Raw genomic sequence first — 22,331 nt, forward strand, 5'->3', positions numbered from 1 at the left:
TATGTGGCTGGAACACCACTTTAAAATAAACATGTCATGTACACTGTGCTGTAACTGTTCTCCAGTTAACTTTCTGTCCCCCATGACAATGTACACCTTCTCTGCACCAATCTGCGCTGGCTCCACATATGCACTCAATGTAACTCTCAAACCTCTGTACAGTATGGAAAACTTCTGCGGTGCAATCCGCTCTCGTTGTTATGGGAGACAGACTGCAAGCGTAAGGAGTGCCAAAAACCTCTTCCTTGCTATTAGAAGCCATGACACCTATAACGGGTACACGCTACCAACAGGCTGCTTGTTACATGACACGTGTAGTATAAATATCTGCCAGCACTACCCAACCTGCCATCCCCTCCAATCCCACTTATACCATTAAAGACACAACAACTTTTTGGAGTAAAATGGCCATCGCAGCCTTTTATTACAAAACAGGAATTTCAAATAAATAACGTAACATTTCTTATAACAGCAACTGAGAAATTAAGCTTGGTGGTCTTTGAGGGCAACAACACAAACTATTCACTGCGAAAACCTTTGCTTACACTCAGGGCCGGACTGGCCTATCGGGATACCGGGATATTTCCCGGTGGGCCGCCGGCCCTGGGGCCGCTTTAAGCATTGGGGCCGGGCCGGCCGCTGTGATGATGGCCGCTGCAGCCCCACCCCCGGCCCCGCTGCGCTCCAGTCTCCAGACAGAGAGTGACAAACGGTCCATCCGATTACACGTCAGCGCTGTGAGCGGCATCCGCATGACGTCACGGGCGGCTGTGCCTGCAAGGCGGGGAGGAACTGACTAGCTGTGACTGTGCCGATCCCTCCCACTGTTCCGACACAAAAAACAGGCTGTGACGTCACGCGCGCCACGCCAGCAGCATGTGATCGCAGGTGAGGCGAGACTGAAGAGTGAAGAAGAGTCTAAGAGTGAGACAGAGAGACTGTCACTGAATGAGCGGCTGCGTGCGGATGCGGAGCAGATGAGAGAGACGGCCAGAAAGAGTAAATGGGCTGGGGCCGGGGGGGGACCTCTCTTGCATAGTAAATGGGCTGGGGCCGGGGGGGGGGGACTTCTCTTACATAGTAAATGGGCTGAGGGGGACTTCTCTTACATAGTAAATGGGCTGAGGGGGACTTCTCTTACATAGTAAATGGGCTGGGGCCGGGGGGGGAATTCTCTTACATAGTAAATGGGCTGAGGGGGACTTCTCTTACATAGTAAATGGGCTGAGGGGGACTTCTCTTACATAGTAAATGGGCTGAGGGGGACCTCGTCCTCTTGCATTTGGGGGGGAGAATCCGCATATAGGGCCCCTACTACAATGCTAACCTACCCCCTCCCCCTAATACAATGCTGACCCGCCCCCCTCATACAATGCTTATCTGCCACCCCCCCTGGGGCCCCCTCCCCCTAATACAATGCTGATCCCCCCCAAATTTAGGGGGGAGAGGGGGAAACAGCATTGTATTAGGGGGAGGGGGCCGGGGGGGGTCATCATTTATTAGGGGGGCTAGCATTGTATTAGAAGAAGGGGTCTGGGGGGGACAGCATTGTATTAGGGGGGGTCAGGTATATTAGGGGGGTATAAGGGAGATCAGCAGTGCATTAGGGGGAAGGGGCCAGGGAGAACAGCATTATATTAGGGGGAGGGGGGTTAACATTGTATTAGGAGAAGGGGGCTGGGGAGGGAAACAGCATTGTATTAATTGGGGTCAGGTGTATTAGGGGGATAGAAGGGGGGTCAGCATTGTATTAGGAGGAGAGGCCTGGGGGAGGGGGCTGCATTGTATTAGGGGGAGGGGGATCAGCATTGTATTAGGGCCCCTAATACAATGCTGATCCCCTCCCCCTAATACAATGCAGTTCCCGGCCCTCTCCCACTAATACAATGCAGCCCCCCCGGCATTCTCCCCCTAATACAGGGGTGGGGAACCTGTGGCCCGCACGATCTTTGCGTCCGCCCCCCCCCCCCTCCATGCCGCTGAGCCTGTGTAGCTGTCAGGTGCCGATGGCTCAGTCCTGACAGTGTGAGTCACAGAAAAGCTTCAGAAAAGGGTCCACTCATTTGTGTGACAATAGCGAATTAAAATTCGCTATTGTCACACGGATCCCCCTCCTAGCTAATCAGGAAGCGGGTCCGAGACCCGCTTCCAGATTGGCCGAAAGGCGAACTCATGCCATTGGTCGAGGAAGAGGCGGGAGGACTCGAGGAGAAGCCGCCGCTGCAGATAAGTGCACTAGCTTTCTGCATTGAAAAGGGGCACGCTGTGGTCTCTCTGCATTGAAAGCGGGCACGTTGTGGTCAGTCTGCATTGAAAGGGGGCACGCTGTGGTCTCTCTGCATTGAAAGGGGGCACGTTGTGGTCAGTCTGCATTGAAAGGGGGCACGCTGTGGTCAGTCTGCATTGAAAGGGGGCACGCTGTGGTCAGTCTGCATTGAAAGGGGACACGCTGTGGTCAGTCTGCATTGAAAGGGGGCACACTGTGGTCAGTCTGCATTGAAAGGGGGCACGCTGTGGTCAGTCTGCATTGAAAGGGGGCACGCTGTGGTCAGTCTGCATTGAAAGGGGGCAACGCTGTGGTCTCTCTGCATTGAAAGGGGGCACGCTGTGATCAGTCTGCATTGAAAGGGGGCACGCTGTGGTCAGTCTGCATTGAAAGGGGGCACGCTGTGGTCAGTCTGCATTGACGGGGCACGCAATGCATGATTTTACTTTTTATGAACAAGAAATCAACGTTGTGCTGGTGTGATGACGCAATGCTATGGGGCTGGTATGTAATTTTTTCCAGGACTGGTTTTCATACCCAGTCCGGCCCTGCTTACACTTAGGCCTCCAGCCGCAACACACCGGCTCGGAGACAATCCTCATTATTCACAGCGACCTCCATTTTACATATTCCGATTTAGCCCCTTGTTAACAGGAATGAACCCAAGAACCCCATATCACTGATGGGTCCTGATCATTCCTATTATGAAGTATTCTCTCCTCCTCCAAAGACCCACCACTGCCAGGCTGCCATGACAGCCACATAGCAAGTCTTAACCACAGTGAGGGTGGGTGGGAAGCTTCTTTCTTCGGTGCTGTTCCCAACTGCCCCCCTCACATCACATTACTCCCCCTAAACTTCCTGTGACCCCTCCCAGCCACAGACCACTGCCCATAAGGCTGGTCAGATTAACCTGACAAACTTTAACCCTTCCCTAGCTGTCAATCCTATACCCCCTTGTCATGCCGTCTCTCCGATCATTTTTTTGGGGAAGACTCACCTGTGAACTGTATGTGTGTGCCAGCTACTTATGATACACCTCTTTAATGACTTCAAAACAGGCAAGAACAACGTTTCAATGCTTTACCTAATAAGGTGCAAAGTTAGTCATCTTACAGTCCAACAGGCAAAAGCATGACACTTCCCTACTCCTAACTATAACTACAGGCAGGTGCGGGCAGCACAGTGGCTAAGTGGTTAGCACTTCTGTCTAACAGCACTAGGGTTGTCAGTTCAAATCCCAACTATGACACTACCTACCTGGAGTTTGCATGCTCTCCTTGTACCTGTGTTGGTTTCCTCCCACACTCCAAAGACATGCTTGTAGGTTAGTTGGCTCCGGTCTAAATTGGCCCCTAGTATGCGAATGTGAGTTAGGGACTTTAGATTGTAAGCTCCTTGAGGGTTAGGAACTGATGTGAATGTACAATATATATACCGTATATGTACAGTGCTATGAAAATCGATGGTGCTATATATAGTAAGTACCTGGAAAAGTGCATTCCATAGTCCTTTACAGGCATGTTCCTTCACACTAGTGCAGGTCCTTTGGAGACAAGCTCCAGTGCTGGAATCTTTAGAGCGAACACCAAGTTAAAAGTCTCTATTGTGGGTCATAACAAACGACGCTCTCCTACTCCTGCGGGTCTCCTCTTCCATCTCCATCCCATGCAGGTCTCTCACCCAGTTTTTAATGCGAGACCGATGTCAAGTCCCTGGGCCCCTTCGGGGGAACTCTGGGGAATAGACTCTCTGAACAAGTGGGCAGACAGAAAAACCCACCAAAACAAACAGGTAAGCAGTCAAAACTTTAAAGTGGAAGTAAAGCCTAATACCTTAAATCCCCCCCCCCCCCCCAATCATTAATGTGAGCTAAGTTCAGCCTTATGTGTCAAAATGAAAAAAAAATCACAGTTTTTCTACCTTTATTTTGCAGTTTTCAGTGCTGTCACACTGTCTACAATGATAGTACAGGCGATCACACTAAGTCTACGTTTCCACTAGTGCAACTTGTCATGCGACTTTGGACACACAAAGTCGCATGACAAGTCACAACCCATTGATTTCAGTGCCACCTGTTCCCATCTATGCGACTATGAAAATCAACAACTTTGAAAAAGTACCTGCACTACTTTGAGGCAACTTTTGATCCGACTTTGATCCATAGAGTGTAAAGTTGGATCAAAGCTGCACTCAAAGATACTCCAAAGTCGTACTCTAGCCTAGTGGCTACATTTTCACTAGTGCGACTTTGTGTCCAAAGTCACATGACAAATTGCACTAGTGGAAACGGAGCCTAAAACTCATTACTCACATGTAATGAACACTAGAAAATTAATCTGTATCCTTCTAGCCTAAACAAGGCTATGAAGACAAGAGATCATGTTCTGTGAAGGATAAGAGGGTTAGGGGTTGGGTTGGGCGGGGCTGGACAGGGCTGGGCAGATCTAGACCTTCCTGTCTAAGAAAGACCGACAACCTTTTCAGGAAGTGAAAGACAGCTTAACAAATTCAGAAAAAGGGAGAAAGCGTTGTCGGTAAAGAACAGTAAGAAGCTGATTGTCTATTTTAGATAAGACTTTCTAAGCTACACAATCAGCTAGCCAGAAAATGAATAATATCAAAGATAAAGACATTTAACATACTATTAATAGTAAAAACTTCATTTTTGACTGGAGTTTCCCTTTAACCCCAACCCTCCCTGCATTGACAGCACCTACTGACTGCTTACAGGCAGGAGAAGCTCATGCTTAAAATGTATATGGTGGTTGGTCTCAGTGCTGTTATTCTCTCCTGATGGTAGCATTTTGTAATTATAAAAAAACCCAGAGCAATGAAGATAAGGAAATCTACAAGATTAGGCAGAAAGAGGCCAAGCAAGTTATAAGAACTTCTAAAGCGCAGGCAGAAGAAAAACTAGCTCAGTCTATGAAAAAGGGGGATAAGACATTCTTCAGATATATAAATGAAAAAAGGAAATTAAAACAAGGAATAACTAAATTAAAAACAAAGGACGGAAGGTATGTAGAAGAGAATAAAGGGCTAGCCGACTGCCTTAATGAATACTTCTGTTCAGTTTTTACAGAAGAAAAAGAAGGAGAAGGACCTCCACTTGAAAGGATGACTAATGAATCGTTTGATGCATGTGTCTTTACAGAGGAAGACGTTCTAAGATTGCTGTCTAAAGTGAAGACAAATAAGTCACAGGGTCCTGATGAGATACACCCAAAATTATTAAAAGAGCTTAGTGGTGAGCTGGCAAAACCATTAACAGATTTATTTAACCAATCATTAGTAACAGGAGTCGTCCCGGAAGATTGGAAATTGGCAAATGTCGTGCCCATTCACAAGAAAGGTAGTAGGGAGGAAACGAGCAACTATAGACCAGTGAGTCTGACATCAATAGTAGGCAAATTAATGGAAACCCTATTAAAGGATAGGATTGTGGAACATCTTAAATCCCATGGATTGCAAGATGAAAAACAACATGGGTTTACTTCAGGGAGATCATGTCAAACAAATCTTGGAGCCTTGTCCATGGATGTGGAGAAGCCCGCTCTCGACTTTCTAGACCAAGGTTGCTTAAATCCTTCTGAGTAGGCCATGAAAGGCTTTGATCCCTTGTCATTCAACCCTAAGGGACAAAAAAACTTGTGAGCCGAGTAGGATGGGCCACATCTACAATAAGGATCCTTGCTTTTACTAGCCTGCGGAAGAAAGGTACTCTTCCCCTCTATGAGACCCTTAATGATGTCATCCAGGGTAGCTCTAAATAGGCGATCTCCTTGAAAAGGAAGATCAGTTAGGGCCTTTTTAGAAGTCTGGTCTACAGACCAACATTTGAGCCAAAAAACACACCTAAGGACCACTGCCGACACAGATAGTCTAGCAAGCAGGGGACCTGCATCCAAAGAGGCATCACAGATCAACTACAGCCCCTGGACCAACTGGTCTGCTAGCTCAGCAAAGGCAGGGGAGAGCTGCTCCCGCTCCAGGTCACGGCGTAAAAGTTTAGCCCACTCAGTCAGAGTTTGTGACACCAAGGCAATGGTGAACACCGGTCTAAGTGCCGAACCAGCCACAGTGTACATATTGTGAGCCACAGCCTCTGCCTTCCTGTCAGCCGGGTCCTTAAAGGCCAGAGACTCTTCAACCAGAATCATGGTTGCCTTTTTCAATCTGGAAAACAGAGGGTCCACCACCGGTGGGACAGTCCACTTTTTAAGAAGGGACTCCACATAAGGGTACTGCATAGCAAAGCATTTAGGGACCACAATGGGACGTTTTGTCCACCCCCACTCTTTTGTTCGACAACTCTGTCAAAATAGGAGGGGAAACGAAACACCTTTGCCGCTCTGCCAGTGCCAAAGGGAACTGGTGCCTTTGTCGCAGCTTCAGCTGCGTGCTTCATCCTTAAAGTTTCACGCACAGACACAATCAGCGTGTCCACCCGCGCCTTTCCGCCTTTCTGTACGCAGATACGGGTGTAAAGGAATTATCCTCACTATCTGAGAATTCAGGGCGCTTGGTTGCAGACCCAGCAGGGTGAGCCGCGGCTGAATCAGATTCAGGCTCTGAAGAGACAGATGAGTCAGGGGAAGGCAGGCGACGCTTTTTGGGGAAGGAAGGGGATGCTTTTTGCTTGCCCCCTTACCCAAAAACCACCTCCAACAGGACACAAAGGACTCCAGGACCGCTGTCAGTGCATCAATGGATGGTTGGGACCCAGAGGGCCCTGCAGCCTCTGAGCTGGGGTCATAGGGGGACCGCCACAAAAAAATGCAAACACTGCTAAGGGACACCCCCACCATGCTGGCAGCACCACCCAGGCGCCAGCAACAGAGCACCCCACGATCCTGCAGCAGCGAGGGAGAGGACCCCACCAGACTCACCACCCCACAGAACAAGCACCGGCAGCACCAGGATTAAATGCACTTCACGTGTGGCATCCAAGGAAGGAAAAGACCCAGGAGTCAGCACCAGGGGATGAGGAGGGGCTCCCAAAGCCGAAATCGCCACCCAGAAAGGCTCCACTGTCATGGCCACTGCTAATTCCAATGCCGGACTACAACAAAATGGCCGCCGGACTAACCATAGATGGCCCCTGTGCATTACAGCACACAGGCTACAGGAAAATGTGGCCCCACGAGGCTCCCAGGGACCCAGGAGAGATCGCCCAGGCCCCAGAAACAGGCACAGGCAAGCAGGGGGGCCTAGCAGGAGCCCCCACCAGGTACAGCCCCTCCATAGCTGATCGCCCAGTCGCCGGTGGTGTAACTCCCTGCCCCCATCGCCATTATAGTACCCTACCCCAGCCCCAGGAGGTAGGCCAGACCACCCCACAACCCCAGCATAGGTAGAGAAGGGAGGGGGACTAGATGGCCCACAGGGACCACCAGACACAGATGGGGGTGCCTAAGGGATGGAGGGGAAACCGGGGGTCTGACTGTCCCATGGAGGGGCCCACGTCCACCTCAAGACCCTCCAGGGGGAGAGGAGGTACCACTACTTACCATACCAGGAACCAGGCAGGTACCGCTCCAGACAGAACCTCCTCTCCATCTAAATGGGGGGGGCTGTCGGCCAGGAGGAACACTGCGATGCAGGCCAAGACCCAGTCGTAGGCAATCTCGCGAGGCGTTTAACTCGCAGGCCAGCCCCCCGTCCAGTGGGGCTATGTCACGAAGCTGAGGTCTGCGCGTGCTCACTGGCCAGACTGGGATGATCACTGGATCTAGATTATCCCACCGGTTGCCCAATCCGGCAGTTGATTGTAGATCTCTCAGGGAAAAATTTGAAAAAATCTAACTAAAAGGAAAAAATTGCCAGGACCAGAGATCCGAGCAAGGAACTGGGTCCTTACTCATGACTAGGCAGAAAAAACCTACCTATAGCAGAGAGGGGGAGTATTCCCCCTGGGACTGCCCATAGGCATAGTCAGTCTTTTTTTCTTCCTACTGTCCTACTCCTGTAGGGGGCAGTATAACCCAATGGTTAAGAAGATCAGGAGCTGTGTCCGTCAATGGAGGAAAAATAAACTATATTTTCTGTTATAATACATGTTCAATGAAATCAAATATCTTCATAAATTTAGGCCAAAATGTATTCTGCTGCATGGGTTTGGTAATACAATCCCAATAAGTGTATATTAATCGGTTTGTGTTAAGGTTATAGTGTCTACAAACTATGGTGTATATACTGGAATTTACGCAGCTTTTACTTTCTGACTGCCTATCACATTTTTTGAGGTGCTAAAATGCAAGAGCATTACAAACACCATCTAAATGACTCCTTTTTGGAAAGTAGACACCCCAAGGTATTTACTGAGAGGCATGTTGAGTCCAAGGAAGATTTTTTTTGCCGCAAGTGTTTGGAAAATGTAAAAAAAAGTCTTTCTTTTTTTACACAAATTTGTCATTTTATTTAGACATTTCGCAAACATGCCATGTATATATTTGGAATTACACCACAAACCACATTCTGCTACATCTGCCGATTATGGAGATACCACATGTGTTAGACTTTTTGGTAGCCTAGCCATGTACGTGACCCAAAATCATAGACCACCTTCAAGCTTTCACAGGGCGTAATTTCATTACTTCACTTCCTGACCACCTATCACAGTTTCAGAGGCCCAGAAATGTCAGTATAGTACAAACAATATTTTTGGAAAGAAGACACCATATATGTAATGTTCTTTTTATGTTGAGCCCATGTACGAAAAAAGAACCTAATAGATTCCACCATTTCCATTGATCGATATGGATGAAGAAATCTCTGCCAGAAAAAGCGTATGGCATTCCCACTATTAGAAGCTTCCACCACACATCTACCATCTAATGTTGGGCATACATGTATTGTTAGATGAAGAAATGTGTGGCAGAAAAAAAAGAAAAAAATACATGTCGAAGTATAGGAGCCACAGCCCACTGACCACCCCATACTCCTAATGCTAGGGTATGTGTGTTCTTCTTTTTTTTTTAACTGGATGAAAAAATCTTCCCCTGCAGCGCTGCAGGCACTGACCTATGTATTTTGAGGGCAGCATCCTGCTGCTGTCAGAATACACACAGATCAGTGCTGCAGCTGTTTTTTTTTTTGTTTTTTTTTACTTTATTTAACCTTTTTTGTAACAACTTTTTGAACAACAACATTTCCAACATTTCCAACATTTCCAGCCTTTGAATTTAGGGTGTTCCAAAATGTGATAGACAGAAATATTCCTTGATGCAGAGGCAAGGTAGGCCAGGACAGGTGGGACAAACAAAAAGGGTGTCACGTCTTAATGTCTCCTACAGACACAACATCTTTTTGGGGTGACCTTTGGGTTGAGGTACCTGACAGTACATTTGGAAAATTCCTCTCATGCAGCCAGGCTAACTGCATCTGGCTTAGGGCTTTGGGTCACAGGGCCTTCTACTAAAGGACTGTAATAATTGCTTCCTGAAATTTTAGTAAGGCTCCATTTCTTCCAGTTTCTTTGCAAAATACAAAAATGTATATAGTCAATTAAAATAAATATATAGACATACTGTATTTTTCCACCAGTGTCTAGCTCTACAGACAGCTAAACATGGCTTCATCATTTGGTCGTTGAAGTCCACTCCTCCCATATAAAGATTATAGTTGTAGACACAGAGCTTTTTAACTACACCAGATGGCGTGTAAATTTGGACTCTCATGTCTGGGTGAATTGAAAACAGGATGAATACATTCCGTTTGTCCTTCCACTTCACTGCGAGTAGGTCTTTATTCCATAAGCAAGCTTTCTCCCCCTTTCTAAGTGGGGTATTAACGAGCCGCTTGGGGAAGCTCCTGCAACTGGGTTGCATGGTGCCACAGCAGCCAATTTCTTTAATGAAAAGTGTTAAAAAAGTGGCACGCTTGTCTATCTTGTCACTGCACTCAATAAAGTCTGGGCATCCGGGGGGTTCCAGTTGACTGTCTTTTCCCTCTTAAATTTTAAAATTATATGTATAGTCTGTGGCGCTTTCACAGAGCTTATACAGTTTGACCCCCATATCTGGCCCTCTTCCTGGGAGATATTGACTAATTGCAAACCATTCAGTAAAATTTACAAGGGACTTACCGTATCTATGTAGATGTTTTGTTGGGACATATACACATCTGCAAATTTTTGGGAAAGGTAATTTATGAGGTGCCTCATTTTTGGAGCCAATCAGGATAGTTCTGTAAATGGCTACAGCCAATCAGCAGGTCACAGCCATAACATTATTGGCTAGGGACCTGCTGACAAACTTATGAGGTAGCCATTGATGGCAGGGGGGGGCGCACATGCGTACTCGCAAACCCGCAAACAGGCGGTGATGTATAAGTACAAAAAAGTACTCATTTTATTTTAATCTGAAATGAAAGACTCTTGTTAATGTATTGCGCTAAATTCATGAAGCATTTGCAACCCTTTTGGTTCTGACAGCGACTGGTGCACCCAATTCAGGAAGTTCTTTAATTTGCCACTTTTACATTGTGTCACACTGAATGCCCAAAATGTAAAAGTGCTGCTAATTAAGAACATCTCTCTTTTGACGTACAGAGAGACTGGCTCAGACAGATTTTGCAGAAGTGTCTATTGTGCATTCTAAAGGTGGCTCAGCATGAGCTAGCTTCAAGTACAAGTTCTACATAGGTACATGAGTTTGGTGCATTCTTCACCACTTTTAGAATGCATGAGAGACACTTTCTCAAAATCTGCTTGTGTCAGTCTTTATGAAATCAAGGGTGTGTGTTAATACCTATAATTATACAATGGCATTTAAGAGACACTCCCTTGAATTCATTAAGACTGGCGCAGGCAGATTTTGCGAAAGTGTCTCTCATTGAATTGTATTAACAAGAGGGATTAACGCCAGAAAAGTGACGCAGCAGCTTTGAAATCCCCCACGAACACTTACCCTTTTAGGGTAAAGCGACACTATATCCTGATAGCTTACCCCCCTCAGCACTGATCTGATCTTCCTTCTGTACACCGATGTTATATATACATATGGTTTAATTACACTTCATTCCCCTAGTTACAGACACTGAGATGGCATACACAAGCTTATCTTCATTACGTAACTAGTCCAGACTTTGCAAAATAAACACACTTAGACAGGCCTTAGATCGATTTCTAATCTCGGCCGGTTCAGCAGGGACCAGCAGAGATGTGTGTGGGCAGGCTGAAGGTAGCCAGTTGATTGATCGATCAACTTGGGTACAACCAGCCTGCTGGATTCACTTACGATTATCGCTAGTGGCTGCTATAGCCGCTAGCAATAACCGCTGTCTTTATATACTGAGTGTAGTTCACAATGTTGGTCCAAAATGTTACATTGTGCTGTGTAGGAGGTATAATTTACGCAGTCATCTCCATTCAATGGAAGATTTATCAATGAACCCATTAGTTGAACATAAGTCACCAAACTTCTCCATAGCTAACAATGACAATCCCCTTTTTTGGTAGCTTGACTGCTATTCAAGGATTTAACTGTGGCAATGGTATAGGCTGTGCAATGGCAAGACTTTACAATGGTAAGGCTGTAAAATAGTGAGGCAGTACAATGGTGCAAGTATCTTTTAGCTAACACACTTCCCACACATAAACTGGCTCTTAACATTTCCTGACTAAAGGTCCCTCCTCCACGAACAATCAGTACAAACACTACGCCCCAGGGAACACTCCCCTATATATCCTCACAATGGTAAGCTACATTGCCTCATGCCAACATACCAATGCAAGCAATTAACCCCATAGGTACTGGGCATTAGTTCACATTACGCACAAACACAATGCCCACATTAACACCTGCCAACATGCTCACCCATCCAAGCTTTCATGCCCCTACTTTGCTCCATCACAGCCTTCACACTGATGCTCTAAAAAGAACAGGAATTCTTGGTATGGGAAAACATGCGACCTCTTCCATGTGACAGTGCTTGGGCCTGAACAACCCATCGCAGGCCTAAACTCTGTTACATGGTGGTGATCTTGTGGGGGGGGGGGGGGGGTTTAGGGGGTGGCAGTAGCATCATCCATCATTGTAGCATGGTCCAACACTGGAGCTTACTTAGGGTGTATGCTAGCAGCAGGGACCGGTGAGGGAGAATGGATTGGTGAGGGATGAACTATAAGAGGGTATTCTTATTTTGCCCTAAATTAGCAAGTCTTTTTAAGTAAAAAGAAACTTAAAGTTCTAATCTCAAATAATTTTGTCTTTTTATTGTACAGAAGGAGGATTTAAATCGGAAGATTTTAGACCTCCGAGGGAAGTTCAAACGCCCACCACTGAGGAGGGTACGCTTGTCTGCAGATGCCATGATGCGAGCACTTCTGGGCACAAAACACAAGGCAGCCATGGATCTAAGGGCCAACCTCAAACAAGTCAAGCAAGTCAAAAAAGATGATACAGATAAGGTAAGGGTTGTATGACTGTGTATTTGTTGTTACATTTTCCATAAGGCAGGTATTGCCATTAGAAATGTCAACAATGTACAAATTGTAGTTATTTAATTTGCACATTTTCCTTGCATTGCCATCTCTTGATATTTGAGGATGCATCTAGCAAATCTGTAAATTGAAGAGTTGCGGAGGCCACATCTTTCTTTTGTTGGATAAGCTGTACAGTTTAACAGACTTTCAGAAGTTTACAAAAGAGTACATCATTCTTTATGCCTTTGGCATCATGATGTCTAAGACCCCGTTCAGACAGGGGCGACGCTACTTGCTGGGGCAACCTGTGAAGTCGCATATCATTGAAGTCAATGCAGGTCGCCTCCAGGTCGCCCCAAAGTAGTACAGGACCCTTTTTCTAAGTCGGAGCGACTTGTGTCGCTCCTATTAGAACGGGTCCTGTGCTAATCAATGGCAGGCGACCCACCGCGACTTGTCAGGCGACCAAGTCGCCTGACAATTCCCGCTAGTGTGAATGGGGACTTAATATGTCAAAGTAATGGGTGCTTCAAGGGCATTTGACATGAGCTACACCTCAATAAAAGTTTTAAAAAAGGTGAGCAAAGCCATAGGTTTTTTTTTTAAACAGAATGGACAGAGTTCTTAATGCCAAGTTTTGGTCAAGACCTAATTTTAGGAAGTTCCTTTTGAAGTGGGATTGAAGTGCCTGTGTTCACACCAGAATTTCCAGGTTCAATAGTAGAAATTTCTGGTAGTGGCTTTTCTTGCTTATTGCAAGGTAGAAATGAGAGCTTTTTAGACTCTTCTGTTTTCCAAGACCTGGGTTTTTAACAGCCATACTGTTAAAGCCAGAGTTTGTGAATCAGGATGGGGCAGAGTGCCCTGATGCAGGTCTGGCCTGTTGGGAAGAGGCTAGAGACCATGTCCTAGTATGTCTGTGTACAAGGTTTTTCTGGGCCAGTTTGATTCAGTGAAAATCACCATCTTCTTCTTTTACCTTATCTTGTGGAACAGATGAGGTAGAATTTGCACTGGGCAGAAAGCATAGATCAGCCTGAGGATTATCAAAGGCTTTTTTTTGTGGAAGACTAGGCCCACACAGCCTACCAAGTCTTCTACACAGCCCATTTACCAATGAGAACACACTCTCAATTCTAAGAGTGGGGGACATCTGTTACAGTTTGCCTCTCTCTAGGTCATAAACATTCCTTCCTCCTATTTATCCTATTCTGAACATTAAAATCCCTCAACAAATACGTTTAAATCTTCCTCCCTACTACAAATCTCCCTTCTAGTACAGCTTCTCCTGTACAGATCTCACCCGTTAATATTTCTACCCCCTCCCCTTAGTAAAGCTCCCGCCAGTACAGATCTTCCCACTCAGTACAGATAACTTCTTACTACATCTCCCCCCCCAGTGCAGATCTCTACCCCCTTTAGTATAGTTTCCCCAGTACAGATCCCTTTCTCATAGTACAGCCCCTCAATACAGTTTCCCCTTTAGTACAGATCTACCCCAGAACAGGTCCCCCCTTAATACAGCTCCTCCTGAGTATACATTCCCCCTTTTCATTAAAAAAAATCTCTCCCAGTACAGCTCCCCATTACTACATATTCCACATCTGCTTTAATGCATCTCCTACCCTAAGTATTGTGCTCCCCAGTTCAGAGCTCTTCTCCATAGTACAGCCCCCAATAAAGATTTGCCGCAGAATAGATTCCCCTTTAGCACAGCTCCTCTTCAGTGTAAAAAAAAAAAAAACTCTCTAGCAATACACACCAAACTGAGCATGTGTAGCCTGCCTCCATTTACTCGGTCTTATCCGGACCTGTTTTGGAGTCAGTGGAAGAAGAGGAGGAACTGTACATATAGGATCAAACAGCCTTTTTACACAATGCAGACGAATAACCCCTTGGTTTCCACAGTGAGTATAACAAGCATTTTTACTGCATATATAAAATGTTTTTACTGTTGTGGGTTTAGTAACACTTTAAGGGGGGGGGGGGCGCAGTAGGGGGAGACAAAAATGTGGCTCAACCATGTGTTTTTGTTGCCCCCCCAACTGACAGTCTATAGGAGCCCTAAGAGCAGAATGTACTGACCAGAGAGTTCAAGAGCATGTTTACCCACAAGCCTGTTTTTGTGGGTTGTGACAGTTTAGTTATTAGTGTGTGCGTGTGGTATAGTGTTGTCATGTTTACCGTTGCTACATAGTGTTCTGATTTGGGAGAGCTATGGGTTTCTTGTGATAACTGAACAGAACTCTGGTCGGTTTCCAAGGATGAGCAACAATACCTACCTTTTTGTCCAGCCCGCCCTGTACTCCCTGGGATTTTAGGGGGTTATAGGGTGAAAAAGATTTAGGGACTTAAGTTTGTTTTTGCTTTTTTTCCCCAAAAAATTACTATATATTTAACAAATATTGAAAGCTATAACAAAAATGTTATGTTGTTAGGAATCACAACCAAAGTATCAACTGTAAGGCCCTATTCACGTGTTATTCAATAAGGCATGTTCAGATCTCTGCAGTGTGTCAAGCTTGAAAAATGTGGCTTGTCTATTTTTCTGTGAATTTTCATACTGTGTTACCCAAACCAATAATGTAAACGCGTTATAACAAATGTTAAAATACATACCTAAAAAAAATGTGGATAAGGGTGGATGTGAACCGTTACCTGTCCTGTTATCTGTACTTATTATGTTTTATTAAGAACTTATATCTGTGTTTTCCTGTGCCACATAGGATAAATTGGAAGTTGGTGACTGGAGAAAAAATGTTGATGCCCTAAGCGGAATGCAGGGCAGGAAAAAGAAATTTGAATCCTCTGGTGCTGTGCAGTCATAAAAAGGTACCATCACAAGTAAAACAGTTCATGGCAAAATCAAACAGTGGGTAGCAAAATTAATTGGTCCCCAGGATGGTGCAGGCCTGTACATGGTAACAGCCACAGCTGCCCATGGCCTAACTTCAAATCCATGGCAGGATCCTCCACATTCCTACATTGTTCTGCTCTTATCAGATTTTATTGCATATAATGGCCTCTTAATACAGAATTTCAGCTATCAAAAAATGACTTACAGCTCCATTACTGTATTCCATTTCTCTATTACATTTTGCTTTATCATTTATACTGACAGTTAACAGAGTGCACATGTGCCATAGGTTGATTGTGTACAATCCCCCATAAAATAGCCATACCTTGGGCAACTGTAATTTCATCTTCATGTCTTTTTGGAAAGTGTAAGTAGTCAGAATAAATAAGAAGGCCCAATGGTGTAGTACTTCTCAACAATCGTAAAAGTTTTTTGGTAAAAACTCACTCACATGAATACAGAGAAAAGCCGGCATGTGTAAAGAAAAGAAAGAAGTGTGGGCGTGCTATCGTCCGAAGGAGGTAACGACTTAAAGCGGAGTTCCACCCTGGGAATACTTTTTTAATAAAAATACCCCCGCGACAGTCAGGGCTAGTACATTCCACAATGGCTAGCCTCTGATCTGTCCCTATTGCACTTACCTTTTAGGAGAAATACTTACCTTGAAAAAGTATTGTCCAGCGCTGCCATCTCAGGTGTGGGCAGCTTGAAGCCAGCGCGATCCTCTTCTGCGTCCTCTTCCGTCTTTTTCGGTCCCACAATGCAATGCACCGGCCCCGCCGTCACTTCCGGTGCACGCGCGTCATCCCTCCACAGCTTCTGGGCATGCCCAGAAGCTGTTTAGAAGGGAATGACGCGCGCGCACCGGAACTTACAGGGTGTTACAAACCTCTGGCGGTTGTCGCACGACAGTTCGCGTGTTGCCTAAAAGAATTTCCGAGATTTTGTTTGTGCAATTTATTTTGCCACAATATTTTGTGGGACAATCATTGAAAAATTGCACCGTGTTTGGGGTGCCACTGAGAAATAATGGCATCGCAAATGTGTTGCACGTTTTGCCTCGATTCTGAGTCGCAGGCAGAATTGTGTAGATTCCGCCCGCAATTCAGAATGCCCAGTGTGAATGGAGCCTAAGTGATCACATACCTTCTGTTCTCAGCTGCATAGGAGCTAGGGAAGGAGAAACAGCAGCACACTAATCATCCCAGTGAATGGCTGTGCAGAGGAGGCGTGTCAGATCAAGTCTGATTATTGGAGGACAGCAGACTGAGTTCCCAGCACAGCTAGTAAAACTGGCCACGCTGTGCTCTCATGCCTAGTGTGATCAATTTTCAATAGGAAAGAATAGGGACTGGCCGGAACACCAGGGATCTCACACAAAGGAAGAAATACAAAGAGAACAGGATACTTTTTCATACAAGTTCATGGTACAGCAGGCACAAATCAGGAATATGAAGTGTTGGGTTTACATATTCTTTAAACATTTTTTTTCTCTGTAAATTTCAGTTTTGTTATAGTGGGTTGTACTCATTATACAGCTGCGTCAGTTCACAAGCAGGTTAAGGTAATCCCTCAGGCATGTTATTTAAAGAAAATTTGCATGTTTAATATTTCTTTTTAAGCATTATTAATATCGCTGCTCCCTACCAAATTAAATTTTTTTCCTAGTTTTTGTTTTTTTGCTTTGATCGTATTTCCCAGGACAGTGACCAGCCTCCTACACCATTTGTTTGACAATTCCTTGTCTATTAGTCTAAAAAAATGGTCATTACTGGTTTCTTCAGTTTGGCTCCTATTTGCTGGACCCCTTCTGGAGATACCACAATTGACCTAATGATTTGCAACTGTTAGAGAAAGTCAGTGAGGTACCTCCCTAAATGTGCCACATCCCTAATATATAAACCATGAACAAAGTTCCCCTTGGGGTGGGACTTTTAAATATTAAATAATGTGAATAAAAATCAGTTTTATTTAAATTAACATAAAAACACCAATGCTATATGGACATGGTTGAACTTGGAATACATATACTGCACATATTACACCAATATTAATAGGCGAAAAAGGATTGATGTCCTCCACCCAACGCGTTTCGGGGCTTTCACAGCTCCTTCTTTAGTGATGCGGTTGGCATCAACCTTATAGATTCCATTGGTGTATATGGCATTGCCATGTCGGCATTTAAAAACAAGATATCAGGAGAGCTGCCACTTTGCCTAAGGATATGATTAGTACCCAATGTTTATCCAAGGCTGTGAGGTAGATATGGTTAGTAAGCAATACTTAGCCCGACCAGTGTGATTCTTGGCTACTGAGGCCTGACAGACAGGTTCTACTATCAGTGAGCATATAATGCGACCTGTTTCTCCTGAGGTTTGAAGGTATAAGTTGATGCCAACCACAACCTGAAGAAGGAGCTGTGAAGGCCCCAAAGCACGTTGTATGCAGGTGTAATGTTCTGGTACCTTTGGGTACCCTAATTACTCTTTCATAAGTGTATGCGCCCCACCATTCTCTTTTGGTAAGGTGCGCATACACCTTTAAGACTGATGCTGTCATCACTGAGCGCCGGACTGGATGGCTATTTAGATCGCCAGCTCTCACTCACATGTGTTCGTTCAAACTGCTTTGTGCCTTGATGCTAACCTGTCTTGAAGCTCTCATGCTTGCAAGCATACCTCGCTGTCGGAACCACGCTGCGCTGATCCCTGTATCCCACTACCGGATCATCTGCTCTTGCCGAACCTCTCCTCTGCTACATTGCTATTAGTGATAAGTACCCCACAGGGGAAACCTCTATAACCTTCATACTAAAGCTTACACTATCTAGCTCTGCATACTAAGGACTATTACTACATCTGCATTATCTAAGATTGCTAGCTCTTGAACCTACTACCACCTGTTCTTGCACTGGGTTGATCTCTCTTGTATGTCCACCTGCTACTCTGTCATCTGCTACCATACATGATTGCTAAACCTATCTGCATCCCATCTGCTACTACCTTACTTTCAAGAACATTTCCTTTCAAGTGTCTGTCATCTACCATCTCTACCCAATCTGTCTCTTCAGCCTATCATCACTGTGTTACTATATACATAAGTCACTCTAGGAAACATCTTACTGAGTGTATGTATTTACTTGCTGAATTGAGATCATCCACACATGATGAGTCATTGGGAGTTGGGATTGGTGTCTCAGCATTTCTCTACATGACTACTGAAGTGGAATATTTCTGCAGCTGAAAATCCACATCATACATAAAACGCAGGAGCGTTACAGCAGGACGTCAATCCTTTTTCTCCAAATAATATTGGTGTAATATGTATATGTATTCCATGTTCATATAGAATTGGTGTTTTTATGCCAATTAAAATAAAACTGATTTTTATTTACATTATTTAGTATTTAGTGCCTTCAAAGTCCCACCCCAAGGGGAACTTTGTTCATGGTTTAATGATTTGCAACTTGTACATGCCAGGAGTATGAAGATCTGATAAACTAAGGCAAATGGGTCATCTGAGGTGTTTGTACGTAGAACACACTGATTATTTTTCATTTCTGCATATCAAACAGCCTTCAACACAACACCAATATATTTTTTGAAAAACAACACGCCTATATGAAAAATATATACAAGAAAAAACATTAAAGTGGGAGTAAACTCCCATGTATGATTTTTACTTACTGTATAGGTAAGCCTATAATAAGGCTTACCTACAGATACAGTGAATATCTCCTAAATGTGCACCGTTTAGGAGATATTTACTTTAGATGCAGCCTGAGACGTCACTGGTGCATGCACTTTGAAGGAACAGCATACCCATGCCGTTCCTTCAGAGTTGTGCCATAAACGCCTCCCACGCATATGTGCGAGAGTGATGTAATCGTCGGCTCGGCCATTCAGATCGTCAAAGTCTGCAAACCTGGAAGGAAGACTGGGTGAAGATGGAAGCACCTTCAGCTGTGACAGTGCGCCGCTGGAGGGCTTTGTTTTCAGATGAGTCTGTCATAATGTGCTAGTATGCGATGCATACTAGTACATTATGAATCAAACAGTTTCTTTATTGAAAATTAAACAAATTGTGAATACAATGAAGTGTACAGTAAACAGGTAAACAATGAACATTCATCGCATACAAAGAAAACCTTTCGGGATTAGGTGGCCTGAGTGGAATTCGTATGGGAAATACAAGATGTTTTAGTGAAAGCAGAGCTTGGGCAGTAAAAAGTAATGTGCATTATTGACCCTCGGGGGGAGATCATTGTTCATAGACAGTGTAACATAAATAGAATAACAGCGATGTATATAACCTTTTTAAGCACACCTCTCCGGGTCTTGAAGCCATCTATCCCATATTTTGTTAAATTTAGAGGGACAACCTCTGTGGGTGTAGATAAGTCTCTTATATGGTATAGTGTTATTTATCTCCTTCAACCAGTCACTAAATGTGGGGGTTTATCACGCATCCATTGTCTTGCGAGTAGTTTTCTAGCCGTGAATAAAGTCTCCTGCAGGAAAAGTGCGGTGAATTTATCCAAACTCGTGTCTGGGATTATCCCCAGAAGACATGGTCTCGGGAGTAGTGTCAGGGGGGAGCCCATGGTGTCATGCAGGAATCTTACAATTTTTTCCCAGTATCCTTGAACATTCAGGCAACTACAGAGCAAATTATAGAATGTTCCCTGGTCCAGTCTACACATAGGGGCATAAAGTACACATATCCCTCCTATATTTGGCAAGCGTAAGTGGTGTGAGGTAAGAACAGTGTAGGATATACAATTGAGTAAGGCGATCAGACAATTTGGGAGAGACCATTTTGCAAGCATCCAGGGCATCGCTCCATTCCTCATCCTCCAATGTGCCCATGTCGCCCTCCCACCTCACTTTGGGGACGTACGCCCCCCCCCCCCCCCGTCATGGCGGTAGGAAGATGAAGCATGTTATAAAATATGGAGATGAGGTGTTTAGGGTCAGAGCCCCTAACAATCTCCAGTATCGGGACAGGTTCAAGTCTTGGAGCTGCCTGTGCAAATTGCGCTTGAAAGGCGTGGCGGACCTGCAGGTAACGGAATCTTTAGTGTGTCAAAAGGCTTAAGTTCCCCATGCGCCAGTATGTGGGAGAGATATTGGATTCCAAAATTAACCCAAACATGTGCATCAGGTATGGAGCATAACTCAGAGAGTATGGTGTTATGCCATAGGGGGGTGAAGTCATGGAACTGGGGGAGAGTACGTTTATCGGACACCACACCGCAGACACCCCTGTAGTGGTATAGAAATTACTTGCTATTACCCCACGCCTCAGCCTCCCGGAGCCCGCTCGCAATAACTGAGTGCGGATCCAAGGAGTAGTGCGCCCAGGAGGGGCATGAGAGGGCTCAAAACCACGTCCTGTCAGTTTTGTCAATTTGGAAGAGTTGTGAGAGCTGGGGTGCCAAGTAATAAAGGTTAAAATCCCAAGTAATACAGGTTAAAATCAGGAAGTGCAACCCGCCCAAATCCATGGTGTTCTTAAGTTTTCTCCAGGATAACTTATGCCTGTTGGAACCCCAAACAAACGGTTTGAGGAGGGATTCTATCTGCATACAATTTTTTAAAGGGAGATATACCGGAGAGTGCCTGAGTATGTAGAGTATCTTGGGTAGGAGTACCATACTAGTACATCATGACTTAAACTGCCTTTTTTTTTTTCTATGCGGTTTGCTACCGCTTTAAAAAGAAAACTAGGAGCTGTGCATGACCTTCTACTTCTCTTAGCTGTCTGCAGTTAGTTTATGCACAGATTTAGAACAACTTCCTTGAAGTAGGAAGGGTACACATTGTAAATTACGGTACTTTGGATCTCTTTTTTAGGAAATCATCTTAAGTAACTGTATAATATGTCAGCATTGCATAAATAAAGAGTAACCTTTTTACTTTGTTGTATGTTTATCTCAGGTCAGAAGATGGATCAGACAACATCATTCTGCAGGACCCAGTACCCCTTCGTGGAGGTGTTTTTACCATTTTAGTATTTAGTGATCATTATTACAAAAGAAACTCACCTTTTTCAAATTACATTTACATACCACGTCTGTCTCTTTGTCATTAACAAATAAACTTTTTAAAATGCATTTTGCTTCCATTTGTTATATTGCTGCATCCTAGTATATTATTTGCTGATAAAATGAAATGAACCACTTTAGCCCCGAAGGATTTGGCTGCTCAATGACCAGGCCCTATTTTTGCGATTCGGCACTGCGTTACTTTAACGGACAATTGCGCTGTCGTGCGACTCTGTACCCAAACGAAATTGACCGTCCTTTTTTTTTCCCCATAAATAGAGCTTTCTTTTGGTGGTATTTGATCACCTGTGCAATTTTTATTTTTTTTGCTATAAACAAAAAAAGAGCGACAATTTTGAAAAAATTACAATATTTTCCACATTCTTTTATATGAAATTCTCAAAAAAAAAATGTAAAAATCAAAATTTTTTAACATTTTAGGCCAATTTGTTTTCTGCTACATATTTTTGGTAAAAAAATTGCAATAAGCGTATTTTGATTGGTTTTCGGCAAAAGTTATTGCGTTTACTAACTACGGGAAAGATTTCTGTCATTTTTATTGTTTTTTATTTTACTAGTAATGGCGGAGATCTGCGATTTTTTTTGTGGGACTGCAACATTGCGGCGGACAGATCGGACCCCTAACTGAAATTTTTGACACTTTTGGGGGGACCATTGACATTACTACAGTAATCAGTGCTAAAAATATGTACTGTTACTGTAAAAATGACAG

At 44.5% G+C, this 22,331-nt stretch overlaps 1 protein-coding gene across 1 annotated transcript in view; it reads left to right on the plus strand.

Moving 5' to 3' along the window:
- The window catches only part of TNNI3 (troponin I3, cardiac type), a 54,076-nt gene extending 32,548 nt beyond the window's left edge, over nt 1–21,528 (plus strand). Inside the window, exons 5-7 of the mRNA XM_082274155.1 lie at nt 12,495–12,680; nt 15,422–15,539; nt 21,492–21,528. Coding sequence (XP_082130281.1) covers nt 12,495–12,680; nt 15,422–15,523 — 288 coding nt within the window. The 3' untranslated portion in view covers nt 15,524–15,539; nt 21,492–21,528. The remainder of the gene's footprint in view (nt 1–12,494; nt 12,681–15,421; nt 15,540–21,491) is intronic.
- The last annotated feature ends 803 nt before the right edge of the window (nt 21,529–22,331 follow it).

Source organism: Pelophylax lessonae (genome assembly GCF_965119305.1).
Source record: "Pelophylax lessonae genome assembly, chromosome: 12".
NCBI classification, from domain to species: domain Eukaryota; kingdom Metazoa; phylum Chordata; class Amphibia; order Anura; family Ranidae; genus Pelophylax; species Pelophylax lessonae.